This window comes from Cupressus sempervirens, chromosome 3 (assembly GCF_028749045.1).
Source record: "Cupressus sempervirens isolate cs-2001-9-10 chromosome 3, ASM2874904v1, whole genome shotgun sequence".
In the NCBI taxonomy this organism is placed as follows: Eukaryota; Viridiplantae; Streptophyta; class Pinopsida; order Cupressales; family Cupressaceae; genus Cupressus; species Cupressus sempervirens.
In genome coordinates, this window is record NC_143120.1 from 995,794,104 (window position 1) to 995,810,716 (window position 16,613).

At 35.6% G+C, this 16,613-nt stretch overlaps 1 protein-coding gene across 3 annotated transcripts; it reads right to left on the minus strand.

Moving 5' to 3' along the window:
• Positions 1 to 696: 696 nt before the first annotated feature.
• Positions 697 to 8,411, minus strand: LOC149570104 (uncharacterized). 3 transcript variants are annotated; one of them, XM_089822753.1, is made up of 3 exons: positions 7,886 to 8,411; positions 6,542 to 7,643; positions 697 to 1,108 (listed from the first exon to the last, which is right to left on the minus strand). In XM_089822753.1, exons 1-2 carry the CDS (start codon positions 8,105 to 8,107, stop codon positions 6,552 to 6,554), a joined length of 1,314 nt encoding a protein of 437 aa, XP_089678879.1. In that variant the 5' UTR covers positions 8,108 to 8,411; the 3' UTR covers positions 697 to 1,108; positions 6,542 to 6,551. The 3 variants fall into 3 exon arrangements, with proteins under 3 accessions (XP_089678879.1, XP_089678882.1, XP_089678881.1); XM_089822756.1 differs by lacking the exon at positions 697 to 1,108 and adding an exon at positions 6,288 to 6,403; XM_089822755.1 differs by lacking the exon at positions 697 to 1,108 and adding an exon at positions 6,288 to 6,408.
• Positions 8,412 to 16,613: the final 8,202 nt, after the last annotated feature.

The window sequence follows — 16,613 nt, forward strand, 5'->3', positions numbered from 1 at the left end:
AAACTCTGCAATAACTATTACTAACCAATGATCAATTTGTTATCGATTTCTTATCAATCATAAACTTTTATGAACTCCTACACATTCAAACAAATATTCATCTTTATTTTCATCCAATAAATTCTTTGCACCACGTTCTTTGTGCTATTTATCATCTCTTATTACAATCGTATGTGATAAAACTTTCACTTCTCATTTAATCAATCAATATCTTAAAGATCTATATAGCTTTCATTATATGTTCCAAATCAACAACAATGATCCATCACTAAGATTATAAGTTAATACTAAGTAAATGAAATTAAGTTCATAACTGACCTCATTTCTCTCATCTTGATAATTGATCAATGAACAAGCACAATCATGAAATTCAACACAGCAAATACTCAAATCCTTTCTCAAGCCTAAATAAATTGAACACACTAAATGCACTTACGTCCAATACAATTACAAATGAACACATTTCCCGTCAAAAAGCATGCCACCAAGGCAGACAAAATGACTTCTAATTTCATTTGACCTACATAAATTTTCAGACAGGCCTTTTCATCATATCAGACTGTACTTTACCTGGATTTGACTAAGTAGTTTGCACTTTCTCATATTTCACTCGAGCATTACTTAAATGAAATTAGGGCAAAATAAACCATTCCAACTACTTGTAAAACATCACACAGCACGCTTAAATCCCAAAGATGTTCTTAACAAAAGATTTTTTGGAACATTTCAATTATAAACAAATGGTTAAACAATTCAATGGCTCCTTCAAATAATCTTCCAATCTTTGCTTTAAACTCGTTACAGGACATGTAATTTATATTCAACACTCATCTAAAATGCAATGATTAAATACGGGTTATATATATCATTAGGTTTGGCTTTAAAGACTCAATCTATGAAACATGTGACAGGTAAAAGTGCATAAAATTAATTTAGATCCTCCTTGTCGGAAAAAAAAAATGAACAGCCTCTTGCCTTCTTTTATATAGCTTCCCATGCCGCCATTATCTCATAACCAGTTTCAGGGGCAGTCTAATGAACCCACTCAAGCCTTTGACCCACTTACCGTCAATCCACCCACAGCACATTCCAGTGGTCCGACAAGGCCCTGGGCAAGTACCAAACAACTTGTGAAAGATATAACACTGCATCTTAAACATGTATCTCATAGAACCCCATAATATTACTTTACGAGATTTGATCTGGAAAATAAGCCTATGGTCTCCTCTAACTAGAGTTAGCATGTCATTCCCTTCAGTAAATCTACAATCTTAATTTAATCATGCACTAAACAAATGTACATTCTATACTAGTTCAACTACAAGAACCAGTAAAAATGAGCATAAAAAGAATCTCAATCTTCTTGTTAAACGTAAGGCCTTAATTAGTAGTTTTTCTACACTAAACTCCAACATCCACGTAAATCATACTGACTCCATCAGTTGACCAATCAGTGCCATAATAACTAGATTTAAAGTTAGCCATAATATGACATCTACCAATTAAGATATAATGTCCCAAATACCGAGAGATGGGAGATCCATCATATTGCAATTGCACAATTCAGAAAATTCTAGAAATATTGGCCGCCTTAACACAATTCCCCTCATACCGGATTTTGCACTGATGCCCTCTCATCTATCCTTTTGATTGATTTGCCCAAGTTGTTCTTAGCTTCTCCAAACTAAGTGGTTCTACCAAAAAATGGGTCCAAACAACAACGGTTAATTGATGCTCATTTTTCTACTACTAAAACATTCTTTGCTGTAGCAAATTCTGAAATATGGGAAAAAATCTACAAAATTAACATCCTGGTGGTTAAATAAAATAATAGTAAATACGAGGTTTTCATGCATACAAAAATTGTAGGAACATATATCACATAATCATAACACTGCCCGAGCGCAGCCTGAATATTCCAAAACGCGTTAACTATACAGTATACCTACACCTTTAAATCACTAATGCCATACATGGCCTCTATAGGGACAAGAATGAGCCCACAACTTTCAAGATTTACCATTCTAAAGCTCACAATCATTTTTGTTATGACCCTATTTGAAACCAGACTATCAAAATTTACTAAGGACTGGCAAATAATCATAAATTGTTCAAAATCCGATGTAATTCTGACTCAGTATGACAGTCAGACTCAAAATTTTATGACAAGCAAATAATCAGAAATCATACAAATCCTCTGTCATTTTGGGGCATCACCCAGGTTCGGCACACAGGTCCAAAATTTTACGTGTAAATTTTGCGTGCTTTTCACATCTTGTGGGTCTTTTCACACCTTGACAATTATTCCTTTCACTATTATATAAATATCATTTTCCCTGTTATACTCCATGTATATAGAATGCTACCATTGTTTTCACGATCTCATAAAACATGCAAGTTAAACTCAGAACTATCCTCGGAATGCCAGATGTCCAATTCTATTAATGAACATTAAATTCAAATTGTCCCTGGGTTTCAAATACTACAAGCAAACAGACAACAGATATCTGCTTCGACCAGTCTCATTTAAGACTTCCAATTCTAGTAGTCGTATCAAACAATACTCACTAAAGGTGTCTAAATTTAAGCACAGTGGAAAACCCTGGGATTTACAAGGTTACAGAGAATTATTGTCATGGTTTAAAACTGGGTGCATGTCACTCACCAACAGTACTCACCATGTTTTAATCAGTGGTAGAATTAAGGATCCTGCCCTGAGGATCCAAGCCACAGCCCAAGGATTCAGGTACACTGTTGCACTTCAGCTGAAAAATCAACCTCAGAATAACAGAAAGTAGAATCTTTATTAAGTTTGTTCAAATTGATTGTTTTCAATGTGGAATACAGCACATAATATAACAGTGGCTTCATGAAGATTTTGGAATGTGTCATTATCTCTGTGTTGAGCCAAAGTTACAATAATTGAAACTGCAGGACTTAAAAGGTTGGGAGTGATCCGTTAGGGTTGTTTTACCAGTACTGAAAAGGTAATTAATCTTTAATTTTTTTCCATTTTGCTAACACAGGTAATAATCAGGGATAACTTTAAGAAACCCCTCCTGAGAAAAATATGTAAAATGCTGGCGAATTCAACATTAAATATGCAAGAAAAAATTCTAATCGATGGCAATTTTTTCATTCGAGCCAAGGGAGAAATTTATTTTCTTTTGGCAAAATTTTCCTTTCCATATCAAAATTTAATAATAATTGTGGCGAATTAATTTTAATTTTTTTGGTATGAAAATAAATGTAGGCAATTTTTTTTGTTGGTCAAACATTTTCGTAATGTAAAAGGCAAATTAATTATTTCATATAACACAAAATATTAATATAGTTGGCTAATATGTCAATATTCAAAGAGAGATTATTTAACTTTTTGGTGAATTTATAGAGTGACAAGTGGTCTATGGCCCACATGCCAAGTGTACACTATATAGTGTACTTGTAGTATGTCAATCAATTAAGATTCAATTAATAATGTGTCTTTTTTTATTGCCAACTTGGTCGTCATCACTTTTAATGTTATAATTTTTATTGTGAAAGGAAATAATTTGGACCGTCAATGTAATATAAATCAATTGCTTCAGATCTATTTCAAGCCTAATTTTAAACACCATACCATAAAGTCTAAATGTTCCCAAAATTAGGACACCTGTCCCAAAGACCAAAACAGTTGGCTAAACAGGGGTAGCTGGAGACACGTCAGTAAAATCATAGGCAATGCTCAACCCGAGGGAAAATATTATTTTATCTTAAGGGCAAAATAACATTGTGCAATAAGAAAACATTAGGGCAAGGATGGCGAAAACTTTAAAATAATTGTATTCTAAATGTAGATTACATTGGCGATTGAACTAGGATTTGGGACCAATTATGTGTATACTAATGAGCGATCAGCCTGGGATTTTGACCCAAATTATTTAATATCTCGGCGAAGTGGTTGACCCCATATGTAGGTTTTATTCTCCAAATTGCGATTTCGCAAAGATACGAAATAGCCAATTGGCAAAGATTCGCCACTAAAAAAATCACTGGTAATAATTTGGGTATTATAATCTCAATTTTCTAAAGAAACAATGCTCAATGGTATCTATAAAAATTCATGCTTTTCCAATGTTCAAAGAGGATTCCCTGAAAATTGATTTCCAAAAGATATTTTAAACAGTGCTTGAAATGATAAGAAAAAGTGGGATGAAATCAGCCATGCTTCTTTCATTACAGTTTTAAGTCTTAGTACTTGAATTGAAAGGAGGATTTCCTGAAAAATGATTTTCAAAAGATATTTTACACAGTAGTTGTATTGATAAGAAAAAGTTGATGAAATTCAAGTCTTTAGTGCTTGAAATTGAATATATTCTAAGTGAAGGTTCTTTATGCAGTTTGGGACAAAAATCAACCATGTTTCTTGTAAAAATGATTTAATTTTAGAATGACGTATATTTCTCTTATTTTTGTGTGTGTGTGTATATATATATATATATCTGAAGGTTCTTTATGCAGTTTGGGACACAAATCAATCATGTTTCTTGTAAAAATGATTGTTTTAGAATTATGTATATTTCTTTTATTTTGTAGTATATATAATGCATATACATATACATACACACATACACACGCGAATCCTCCACGGAATCATAATTGGGAAAAAAATAATCCCAAAATCTTCGGATCCGGTTCACATGTCCAAATTGGATTCATTTCACGAATCGGCAACTAAGCTAATAACCTAAGCAATAAATAATACACAAAGGCTCATCCAGTGAATAATATTATAATATACAAAGGTAAAGGCAAAGCTATCAAACTTTTTACAAATGTTTCGTATCATGCAGTAAATAATACACAAAGGTAAAGCTATCAAACTTTTACAAATGTTACCTATCATGCAAGATAAGGCTATTTTTAGGCCCCAGCTAGGCCTGAGGTGCCCTCAAAAGAACAAGGAACCTAACAAAATTATCCATATATTGTTCAAATTCTTTACTCTGATTTTGATCTCTTGACCCAGATTGGGTGCAAAATAGACCTTATCTTAACCACCTACTCCCTCACACCCCAATTAATACAAAATAACAAGAGCTGACTACACCCCAATCATAATAACAATCTAACCACAAAACTAGATACCAAAAAAGAGAAATGCACAAACATATTACAATACTCTCACATAAATGTAGTCGAGGCACACATATCAAAGGTACAGTTTTGGGAAAACAAGTTCTAATACAATTTACAAACAGGTGACATAGAATTAGCCACAAAAGAAGGAGAGTACTCAGTATCACTAAATACATGGCACAAGTTATAGAATCATATATCACAAAATAGAATATGTACAAAAAATTGACTTCATTAAATAGTAGTAACTTCACGTTGTCATCTGATTGAAAATTAGAAGAGCATAACAAGAGAGTTTAACAATTTTAGGAAGCTCTGGTCTATAGCTAATCAAACATAATTGAACTGTGGCATCCAAATACGGAATTTCAGGCATATAATAGATGTCTAGCTAAATTTTAAATAATGGAAAGAAAAGGCAGAATGTATTTTTACTCAAAATAGCAAAATTAATTGCATAAGAGATAATAACATCAGCAGTGCTAGAGACACTTTTAAAGCCAAACAAAACATACTACTACAAGCATAAAGGACAATTAAGATGGCATCATAGATGCATTTATGAGAACTATGATACTTAAATAGCAAGCAAGAAAGGATCCAACTCAAAAAGAAAAGTTAATCTCCGACCAATTTGATGACAGTTCAAGGATGCAACTAAAAAAATTAAAATAAGAGTGAATCTGAAGGTAGGAGATAGGGCAGTTTCAGAAACAACTCAAACACAGTTCTTTCAACACATTCCATTCTAGCAAAAACAAAAATGGTTTATATAAACCACTGGAATGAACCAACCAAACAGGAAGAATCTTATAATTGACAACCACACTTTCCGGAATAGGTTGCTACTGATCGACAGCATTGTTTTCCCTTGAGTTTTATATACATGGTCAAATTTTAATGCAAATCATTGACTTGATTTGGTAAATTGCACTAGAAACTTAAAAATGCATAGACTTAAATACTTGTATTCTAACAATTTGATATCTCAAAATTTAGCATATATTACTCTCAAATTCGTATCTAGTTAAGAAAAATAAAATAAAGAAGTCCATAATTCTTATCTAGTCAGACTTACAACAATTGTACTTAAAACATATACTGGTTGCTGAAGTAGGCAGGAATGCATATCAATGATGACTAAATATGAGGCAAAGTAATGCTGCATCTCCACAGAAACAAATAGTCTCATTTATCCAAAAATACCGTGAAGTTAGAATACAAGGCAGCCATAGCAAAGCCAGCTGGCAAATGATTTTGCCAAAACCTTCTTGAAATCAACCTCCTGCACTGATATTAGCAGGCACCACAAAAAACATTGTCGAATGAAAAAAAAAGATAAAGAAAAAGGAAAAAGAGTACAAGATTGTCAAAAGAGCTTCAATTGATGATTCTTGAGGTGAAATCTGAAGCAAGAATGTACCGAATTGCAATTAGCTTGCCCGATCACCAGATGCTGGGTAGGGCCTAAACCTTGCATCAGCAACTCTCTGTGTTTGTCTACCCGCTGCACCATATCCAGGAGAACCATTGACACCGGGATCAGCTTGAACTGGACCACCCATGGCATAGCCACCACTCGGAACCCCACCAGAAGGGGGTGCATTGTATTGATCCCCATATCCTTGACCACCATAAACATCACCAGTGCCTCCTTGATATCCAGCACTGACACCACCAGCGCTAGGAGGTACATAAGGGCCAGTACCAGTAGCACTACCATATCCCCCGCCATAAGCGGCAGCATCAGGACCGCTTCCATAACCATAACCACCACCAGCACCCTGACTTGTTTGCATTGCCGAGCCCCAAGGAGCAGTTGCTCCCCCCGGAGGAGCTGCTGCCGCATAGCCACCAGCCATTGGAGCACTTGCATAAGGGGCAGGGGCTGCAGCACCATAAGCAGGATTCCCATAGCCAGCCCCATAAGCACCTCCTGCATAACCAGCGGGAGCACCACCATATGTAGGTGGAGGAGGAGCCGCCCCTGGAGCAGCTCCATACCCTCCTCCATTGACACCGGGGGCACCGTACCCTCCAGCGAAATACCCCGGAACGGCAGCTCCACCATAGGGACCATACCCGCCTCTACCTGCTGGAGGAGGTGCAGGTGCCCCATATCTGCTAGTAGGTGCCCCTCCAAAACCACTACCAGGACTAGATCTAGCCCTCGCTCCACCAGGGGACATTTCCTTCGGCAATGCCCTCTTTACTTCCACCATCTTGTCGTGAAGCTGATGGAAGTTCTTCATGACCACCTTGTCTACTGCGTCTTCTGTATCAAAAGTAATAAACCCAAAACCCCTGGGCCTCTGCGATACGTGATCATACATCACAACCACGTCTGTAATGTTCCCAAACTGCTCAAAATACTTCCTGAAATCGTCCTCTGTTACAGTGGGAGCTAAACCCCCGACAAATATTTTCTTGGTCCTAGGACCTCCTACCCCCATATTGCTTCCACTATTTTTCATTTGCGCATTCCTCTGCTGTTCTTCCCTCGGTACTGCTCTTTTCAATTCAACCTAATCCATGCCATATCACACATATCAAAATAAGAAAATAGAGCGAAACTAGATAACTATTTCAGAACAGAAGAAAAAGGGCTAAACCCTAATCAACAAAAGCAGACTAAAACAACAAAAAAAATCATGTGGGTTTTTTCAAAACCAATCGGAGACCCATATGGGTACTGTTAAATCAACCAGAAACCCTACACACTCTGCATATATGTTTGAAAAATAAATGGGTATTATCGAAACCATACCTGTCTGCCATCTATGGTATGCTTATCCTGCAAAACCCGCTCTACAACATTTGGATCTGCAAATCCAATGAACCCAAATCCTCTAGCACGTCCAGTCATTCTGTCCCTCATTATAACAGTCTCTGCCACTTCCCCGTATGCCTTGAAATATTCTTTTAGGGTTTCTTCGTTGGTCTCCCATGAAATGCCTCCAATAAAGACCTTCCCCTGCTCCGTATCCATGGCTTAATAATAAAAGGGCAACGAATACCCAGTGAACCACAAAAAAGGAAAAAGAGGGGAAAAAATACAAAAACCAAAAGGAAGAAGGAATGAAGCAGCAAATGTTCTGATCGTAGAAGAATGAATAATGCAGAAGTAAACTATGTTTTTTTTCAAGACAACTACTTTATGTATAGTTGGTCTCGGGCCAGATCTCTGATCTCTTCTGAAGTCTAAACTAGCCTCTGCTCTCCCTATCAGTTCCTGCGTTACCACTACCTAACAGAGAGCTCCCCCGATCCAATGGTGTTTTTATTTTCTAAACGCTACAAATCTTCAAACAAGGCAATTTATACCATTTCCCGACATCAATGAAAGGCCATATAGTTTCTAAGGAAAAAAAACGAAAAAAAAAATTATAATAGAAGTAGGGTTTTTGTATAACATTAAGTGGAAATTGAATAAATTACCTAGTGTTTATGGAGAGATATTTATAGATGGAATTTAATTTGAATTGAAGTGTTATTATATCTAATTTCTTAATCTAATATTATAAAACATAATTTTTTTAATAATATATTTATATAAATATTCAAATAAAACAAGAGTTTTATAGAGCTGGAGTCTGTCTAGTGTCAAAAGTAAGTAAAGATAATTAATTATGAAATGATTTTTTACATTCGAGAATTAAATAAAAAAATTATATTGAAAAAATGTTAGTGTAAAAATATATATACTAAAAATGCATAGATACAAATATGTATCAATATTTTTAAACTTTAAACATTAACAAATAATTAATTGAAAATAACATTTTAAAGAAATATTAAAACTTTATTCAATTATTTATTGTTTAGATATTTCTTTTTTTTTTTTCTTTTTTTTTTATCGGTAAATGGCCAAGGCCATGATAAATTTTATTAATAAAAAAAAGTAACAACAGCTTTTTTCGTTCAAACAGGCACTGGTAGGAAAGAATGGAGAAGAAAACCTCCAGTCTAGCCCGGGACCGAAGTCCTATATTATTACATCTCATGAAAGGGGCATACCCCAGTGACCTACATACTAGTTTATTATAATTACATTAAGATCAATACATGGATACCCTTTGACAATTTATTTCATCCATTCTCCATAAAGTTGCTACTATATGAAAGAGGACCAAATTTGTTACATCCAATTTCCATAGATATATTGGTATCTTCAAGAGGATTAGCCTTGACCACACCCTGCAACATTACATTTATACCAAAAGAAACTATCTAGCTAGCTAAACACCATAGGAAGTTAGAATACAAAAAAAGGTTCTAAACAAATTCCTAACAAAAATTACTGCATCGTATCTCAAATTGACAAAACCAGTAATTACAGCAGGACAGGATGCTGTCAGATTTTGGAATGATATTTGAGAAACTACAAACTATTCTATCCATATTCCACCTATCAAAGACAAAATACAGACCAAAATTCTGGCTAAATAACAAACTATGTTAGAAACTAAGTAACAAAGAATATCAATGTCATACCCGTAGATGATTCCAATATAACCATACTCTCCTACACCATAATTATTCTTCAAACATAACCTTCCTCTGTGTCTATAAACCAATAACATAGATAAGAACTTACATAATCAAACCCAGACAGGATAGAGATATGTCAAAACAAAACGAACCAGAAGGGAATGATCTAGCTAACCCTTCAAACCGTTCCTTACTACACCTTCCATTTAAAATTACAGAGATACTAACCAAAGAAACCACCTCACAAAACTACCATTAATCCAAGATAATAAAAGTGATATCAGAAGCCCATTCAGAATTTAGGGATTCTACAACCTAGTAATGACTCTGGAAGCTACAATAAAAGGCCAGCCTGAAATCGTAAAGTAATGAACCGGGCATCAATCAAATTTCCATCTTTGTAATGCTTCGAAAGGATTCCTCCTAAACATTCTGAAACAGAGTATTGCCGAAGCTTACAAATCCTTTACCTGACAAATGAGATCCATTCTTTAATAGATCTTGGATCTGATATCCGATTTAAAACATCTAAATTAATTTGGAGCCGAACATGAAAATTAAACAGACTTATGATGGTTGACTCAAAAGAGTAGAAACATAAATATGACCACGATCGAGACAACGTCAATTATCCATATGCCCAAGAAATATCAGATAGTGACATACATCTATATTGCCTTTGTGTGGATACATACCAATCTACAGTCTAGATCCTAGAATAGAAGCAAATACAGACTTGAAGCAAACATTCCCCACTCAATGCTATAGGGATTCAACTTTGTAATCAACACATCTTCCTATAGCTACAGACCTACTAACTCTCAAATAAACATAATTCCTACATTAAATATTCTAGGCTTCAAATTTAATACCACAGATACCAAAACAATCTTTGGCCAAACAAAAGGAAGTTTCAGGAAATCATGCATAAAAGCATCTGTATATACGACAAAACCCACCATACTATATATATAAACACCAAGTTTTGTTACCTTTAAATACATTAAGCAGTCTCTTAATACATCTGATGTTACTAGCAAGAAAACCCCTAGTGGGTCAAAGCATTCAATACTTAATTTATCTGTAATGTATCTATATGAGATTAGAGTTTCAAAATACTTGATACCTTCCCTACCTAATATTGCAAAAATTGGGCTCAGAACACAACCCAAGATCTTACATACCGTATTTTTACGAAAAATTAATATCAAATCCTAATTCAACATTCAATTCTCTTCATCCCTGTACCTTTCCTATTTCCTCCACGAAACCATGATCACCTCTGGAACATCATCAGATTCGCCCACATCCATGTAGGGAGGCATTTCAAACGAGACCTTGTTTCTGCTCGTCTTTTTCGTGTTGACGGTACAGAACTCAAGCTCACTGAGGTCATCAAATATCACTCCCAACTGCACATAAACTTTGAATAGTTTAAGGTAATCTGAGACCCACTTGTTTTCTTCTACAACTATCCTTCTCCATCATAAAAGAAAATTAACACTAGCCTCCATTCGTGGCCATTCCCTATAGAAGGCCAGGCTTTCCCTGACTATGAGGGATTGCCGACGAGGGGCCATCTCCAACTCTGCACAGCCCAGAGGTAACCCCATATACCTTTCAGGTAATGGGATTCTAAATTTATCATCAATGCTATGTACCGCCTTCTCCACTCCTTTCCTCCACATCGAGTTAAAAAGTTCGAAACAAAGCCTCACTATATCTTCTTTTCAAATTTTTGCCCTTATCATTACTCCTATGAAGGAGCCAATTATGGAGCTGTTGGTTCTCCAGGTCGCGTTGTAGTCAAAAACATCTTCTCCTATAGCTCTGATTATCATGAAGCGAGTCATATCATCTACCGCCCTTAGTAGACGATTCCATCTCTCGGGTTTGACTTTCCCCAAAAAGGCCATTGTCCTATTTTTAGTTGAGTGAAGAACATTGATATTTATCTCCATCCAAGCTGAGATTAGGGTGTTCAAGGATATCAATTTAAGAGCTTCTATTGAAACAACTCCACCAAAAACTACCCTAATATAAATCCTACTCTGCCTCTGCATCTAATATCCTCGTTATTTGTCCTTTAACAAAGCAATCGATGATTACTGTTGTCATCATGGATTAACACATATCACTTCTTAATGAAACCTCACATGTAGAATTCCTTATCTCATCATACTCAACTAGAGTGACATCCTATAAGTTTTGGAAACCGTTACCAATAGTGGGATCCTTCAAGTGCCTTCTAATGATGCACTTTGTACAAAGGCTATAGTAAGAGAATATTATACAGAAAAATAGATCCATTAGGATAAGACTGTAGAGGGATATGTATGAGAGACCTAATTAATTCAATACCTTATGTACATGAGATACTGAATTAATTAAACTCCGTATATCTCTATTTTATTGTAACCATTTCTAATTGTAAATAAACTTGGAGGGTCTTTAGCTACTAAGATGGCTAAGTATTGGGGGAGAAGTTCTAATCTATATATTACAAATTGTATGTTAAAATTGAAACTCCATCCACACCCTTATTAGCTAACCCGTCAGCTTTAAAATTCCCTTCTCTAAAAATGTGAGTAATATGAATTTCCTCGAATTTATCTAATAACATGAGGATTTCTCAAAGCTTTGAATTTAGCACCCAATTTGGAGTCTTTTTCTTACTAACTGCATTAAGAACAATCTGAGAATCGCCTTCTATTATGATCTTGGACAAGCCTAGTTTCTCACAAAGTTGTAATCCTTTCTCTACAGCTTTTAATTCAGCTATGTTGTTAGAAGACGGAGGCAGCGGCGAAGCCAACTTTGCTAACCATTTTTCATGCTCATCGTTGATAATGCAACCAATTTCGGCTATCCCTGGGTTGCCCCAGGCCGCACCATCAAAATTCAATTTATGCCACCCTTAAGAGGGGGAGCCCACTTGTAGTTCGCTCTTGCCTCCTTATTGTGTGAAGAGTGAACCAGTGGAGGGTTGATAATGGTGGGCCAATTTTTCTTCATGAACCCATCCCACATTGAGAATGAGCCTTCTTCTTTAGATGATTTCCTAAGATGAGCATTAAGCACTTCCACTATAGAAGCTTCTAATTTTAATAAAAATCTTTCTATGTTCAATGTTTTTTCTTAAAATATGCGGCAATTTCTCTCCTTCCATAATTCCCAAACCACAATCGACGAGCAAATATTCTAGAGCTTTTTATATACCCCACCTATCGAATTCGTGGGCCATGAATCGAGCAACTCTTTGACGAAGTTTTGCAAAGGGGTAGCCCAACCGAGACAAGCCCTAAGCCATTCCCAACAATTAAGCACATAAGGGCAATTGAGGAATAGGTGATCTACATTTTCATCGCTTTGCTTACATAAAACACACCAATGAGGGCCTATAATACCGAATCTTAATAACCTATCCACAGTCAAAACCCTCTTTTGCAGGACTAGCCATAAAAAGAAGCTGGCCTTAGGAAGACATGTCGCATCCCAACACATATTAAGTGGAATTTCAATCTTAGACCATTTCTAAGATTGAATGATAGTCTTATATCCTTATTTCACACTATATGAGCCATCTTTAGATCCTGCCCAAATAAGGTTGTCGAACTTTGTGACTTGTTTGACATTTCTGCTGGAAATAATCTTCTCATAAGCCTTTATAAGGTCTGGATCAAATTCTAGATTGTCCAACAAGCGCCACTTCCATTTCAGGACCCCGTTCAAAACTTCTTTAATTTTATAGTCCTTAACTTTACTACCCCACAAAGAGGTCAACCTTTGCTTAAGAATATCATTAGTGGGGGAGGATTTAATCGGAGGAAGTCTGTCCCATGAATCTTCCCAAAATAATGCCTTGTCACCTGATCCTACATCCCAAGTAAGAAATTTACTTATAAGACTCTGACATTTGTAAGGAAACTCAGGTGCGGAAACAACTTCCTACACTAATCTCATAAGGAAAGTATGATGCAAATCCTATTAAAATCTTCTACACTTACAGATTCAATATCATGTAAACAACAATATTGCAGCCAACCATGCATACAGAAAATAAACAGAGAAAGAAACACATAACACAAAGATTTTTCAGTGGGGAAAAACCTTTCGGTAAAACAACCCCACCCCTTCAGAACCTACACAATGTATTATCTTTAAAACAAGATTACAATACACTTGCAATGCAAGTTCAACATCAACAACAAAAGACTCCAGTAGCTACTTGCAGTACCAAAAATACACCTTTTTCGTATCGCATCTTTTTGCAACCCTAAAAATGCTTATAACATGCGCTTCACTTTAGGGCTACTCCCAAAGGTAAACCGTATTAGGGTTTTACCATTCTCTGAGAAAATAGGAACCCCAAAAAAAATTTCGGGCCGATGCCCCGAACCCCACTATTGGGGTAGAGTGTACAGTACTCAAATATCTTAGTTGCCACATGTCTTCACCTATCATTGAATCTTCCTAACATAGCTCTTATGTGTCATAGGAATCTGCCATAGCCGTTTTAGTCATGATCTTCTTACACACAATTCAAGATGTTGACACATCAACATTATTTGCAAGAAATACATTTTACAAAACAAATAATAAGAATAGGAATTATACAAGGTTAAGACACCTTATTCCTAACAACATTTAGTCATAAAGTTCCAACCTTTCAATCCTTTAGGGAGTTTATCCATTCGAAACAAGGATTCTGGGTCTGACGAGTTGAGATATTTGTTAAATAAGATTTTAGCCCATTTTTTATCAGATTCCTTATATAATCTCCAAATTAATTTTGCTCCCAAGGCCTCATTTTTCCATTGGGGCTTTTTAATACTTAGGCCCCCATACTCTTTCGACTTACATAATCCCATTTTATAAGGGCCAGTTTCTTATCTTCTCCTTTATCTTTCCATAAAAAGTTCCTAAGTTTGGACTCGAATAACGAAGACATCCAATTAGAAAGAGGTAAACAAGCCATAGGGAATATTGGGATGGCTGAGAGTACTAACCTAATCTTTGTAATTTTACCCGCCTTAGATAGCCATTTATTTTTCCAACTCCCAATTCGTTTATCTACCTTTTCAATTGTGTCCTTCCAAACTTTGCAATGTTTCGAGCCTTTCTCTAGAGACATTCTTAGATATTTGCAAGGAAACAGACCCTTTTTAAATCCCATGATCCTACAAATCGAATTCTCCATCTCTGGACTGGTATTCAAAAAGAAAATCTCAGATTTCTCTTTGTTCACTTTTTTTCCTAAGGCATCCATATAGGTCTACAAAATATTTTTATAGCCCAAAGCCTCTTGAACTGAGCTTTTACCTGGTAGGATGGTATCATTCGCATACTATTGATGAGTAATGTTAGGGACATTTCTAGTTACAGTAATACCTGAAGTCCTTCGTCTTAAATATGCATCCAAAATAGCCCTTCCAAAAGCTTCAACCATAATGATAAAGAGGGAAGGTGAGAGCAAGTCTCCTTGTCTAATACCCCTAGATATCTCAAAAAAACCTTCCAAGGTCCCATTGATGAGAACAAAAATTTTAGGCGTAGAGATAAACTTAAAGATTAGGTTAATCCACTGATGAGAGAAGCAAAATGCTTCTAACACTTTATAGAGGAAGCGCCAGTCAACCATATCATAAGCCTTCTGTATATCTAGTTTCATTAGCATACATGGATCCTTGTCTCTAGTTGCTGAGTGAATAGTTTCTTGAATAATAAGAATGCCATCCAAAATAGATCTCCCTGGGACAAAACCTGTTTGTTCTTCCGAGATTAGTTTTGGCAAGTATTCCTTGAGTCTGGTAGCCATAATTTTCGAGAAGATTTTGTAAATTGTATTACATAGAGCTATAGGGCGAAAGTCATTGGGATGTTCCAGCCCGTCCTTCTTAGGAATCAATGTAATAAAGGAAAAATTAAATTTTGCCAATAACGATCCACCATTTCGTGATGCTTCAATGGCTTTCCATAGGTCTATTCCTAAAATATCCCAGCATTTTTGAAAGAAAAAGGCCTAAAAACCATCAAGCCCTGGTGATTTGTCAGGGTTCATATTAAAGACTGCAAGTCGAACTTCTTCAAGGGTGATTGGGTGGTTGAGATTTTTATTATCTTCAGGGGTTATGAGTTTCAGAATGAATGAGCAAATTGGACTGGGCTATCCTATTTGATCCTTCATAATTGTTGAGTAATTTCTTAAAATGGGAGACTAACGTATCTGCTATCTCTTGTGGATTTTCTATACGCAAACTCAAGTTGTTAGTGATACTGGTGATTCTAGATCGAGCTCTATTGTAAATGGTTCAGTTATGAAAAAAAATTGTGTTACGATCTCCCTCGTCCAACCATTTCTCCCTAGATTTTTGTCTCCAAAAGGTTTCCTCTTTTGAAAGAATGTCTTCTTGTTTTGTCAAAAGTTCTTTTTCTAAATGGTATTTCTCATAATCCATACTAGATCTAATGATTTCCTGGTTTAAATTTTAAAAATTTTCATCTCCAATTTTTCTTTGAAGATATTATTAAAATGTTCTCTATTCCATCTTAAAATGTTTTCTTTTAACATTTTGAGCTTAGAGACAAAAATGAACATTTTGGAGCCCTCAAAGTTTGCTTGTGCCCACCATATCCTGATTTGTTCAATAAATTTTGGATCTTGAAACCACATTTTTTCACACTTGAATGGGTTTCTGGGTGGTTTAGATGGTTCCAATATTTCCATACACACTGGAAAATGGTCTGAACCTACAAATGGTAGAATGGATGATACGATATTTTTATTATAATCTAGCTTTTCCACAATGAAAGCATGGTCCTTCCTTCTATTATTCCAAGTAAATGTACCATTACTTAATGGGATTTCTACCAAGCTTTGTTTATCTATCCAAGATTTAAATTCTGACGAAGAAGATGTAAGATGTTGTATTCCTCCTACTTTTTCATTCAGGTTGATAATGGTGCTAAAATCACCACCCATTAAGACATGGCTATTTTGGTGA

Bases quoted from the DNA above. Each gene is read 5' to 3' on its own strand.
- LOC149570104 (XM_089822753.1), bottom strand. From the start codon at position 8,107: ATGGATACGGAGCAGGGGAAGGTCTTTATTGGAGGCATTTCATGGGAG. The intron at 7,644-7,885 runs GTATGGTTTCGA...GGCATGGATTAG, and splicing joins ATACCATAGATGGCAGACAG to GTTGAATTGAAAAGAGCAGT.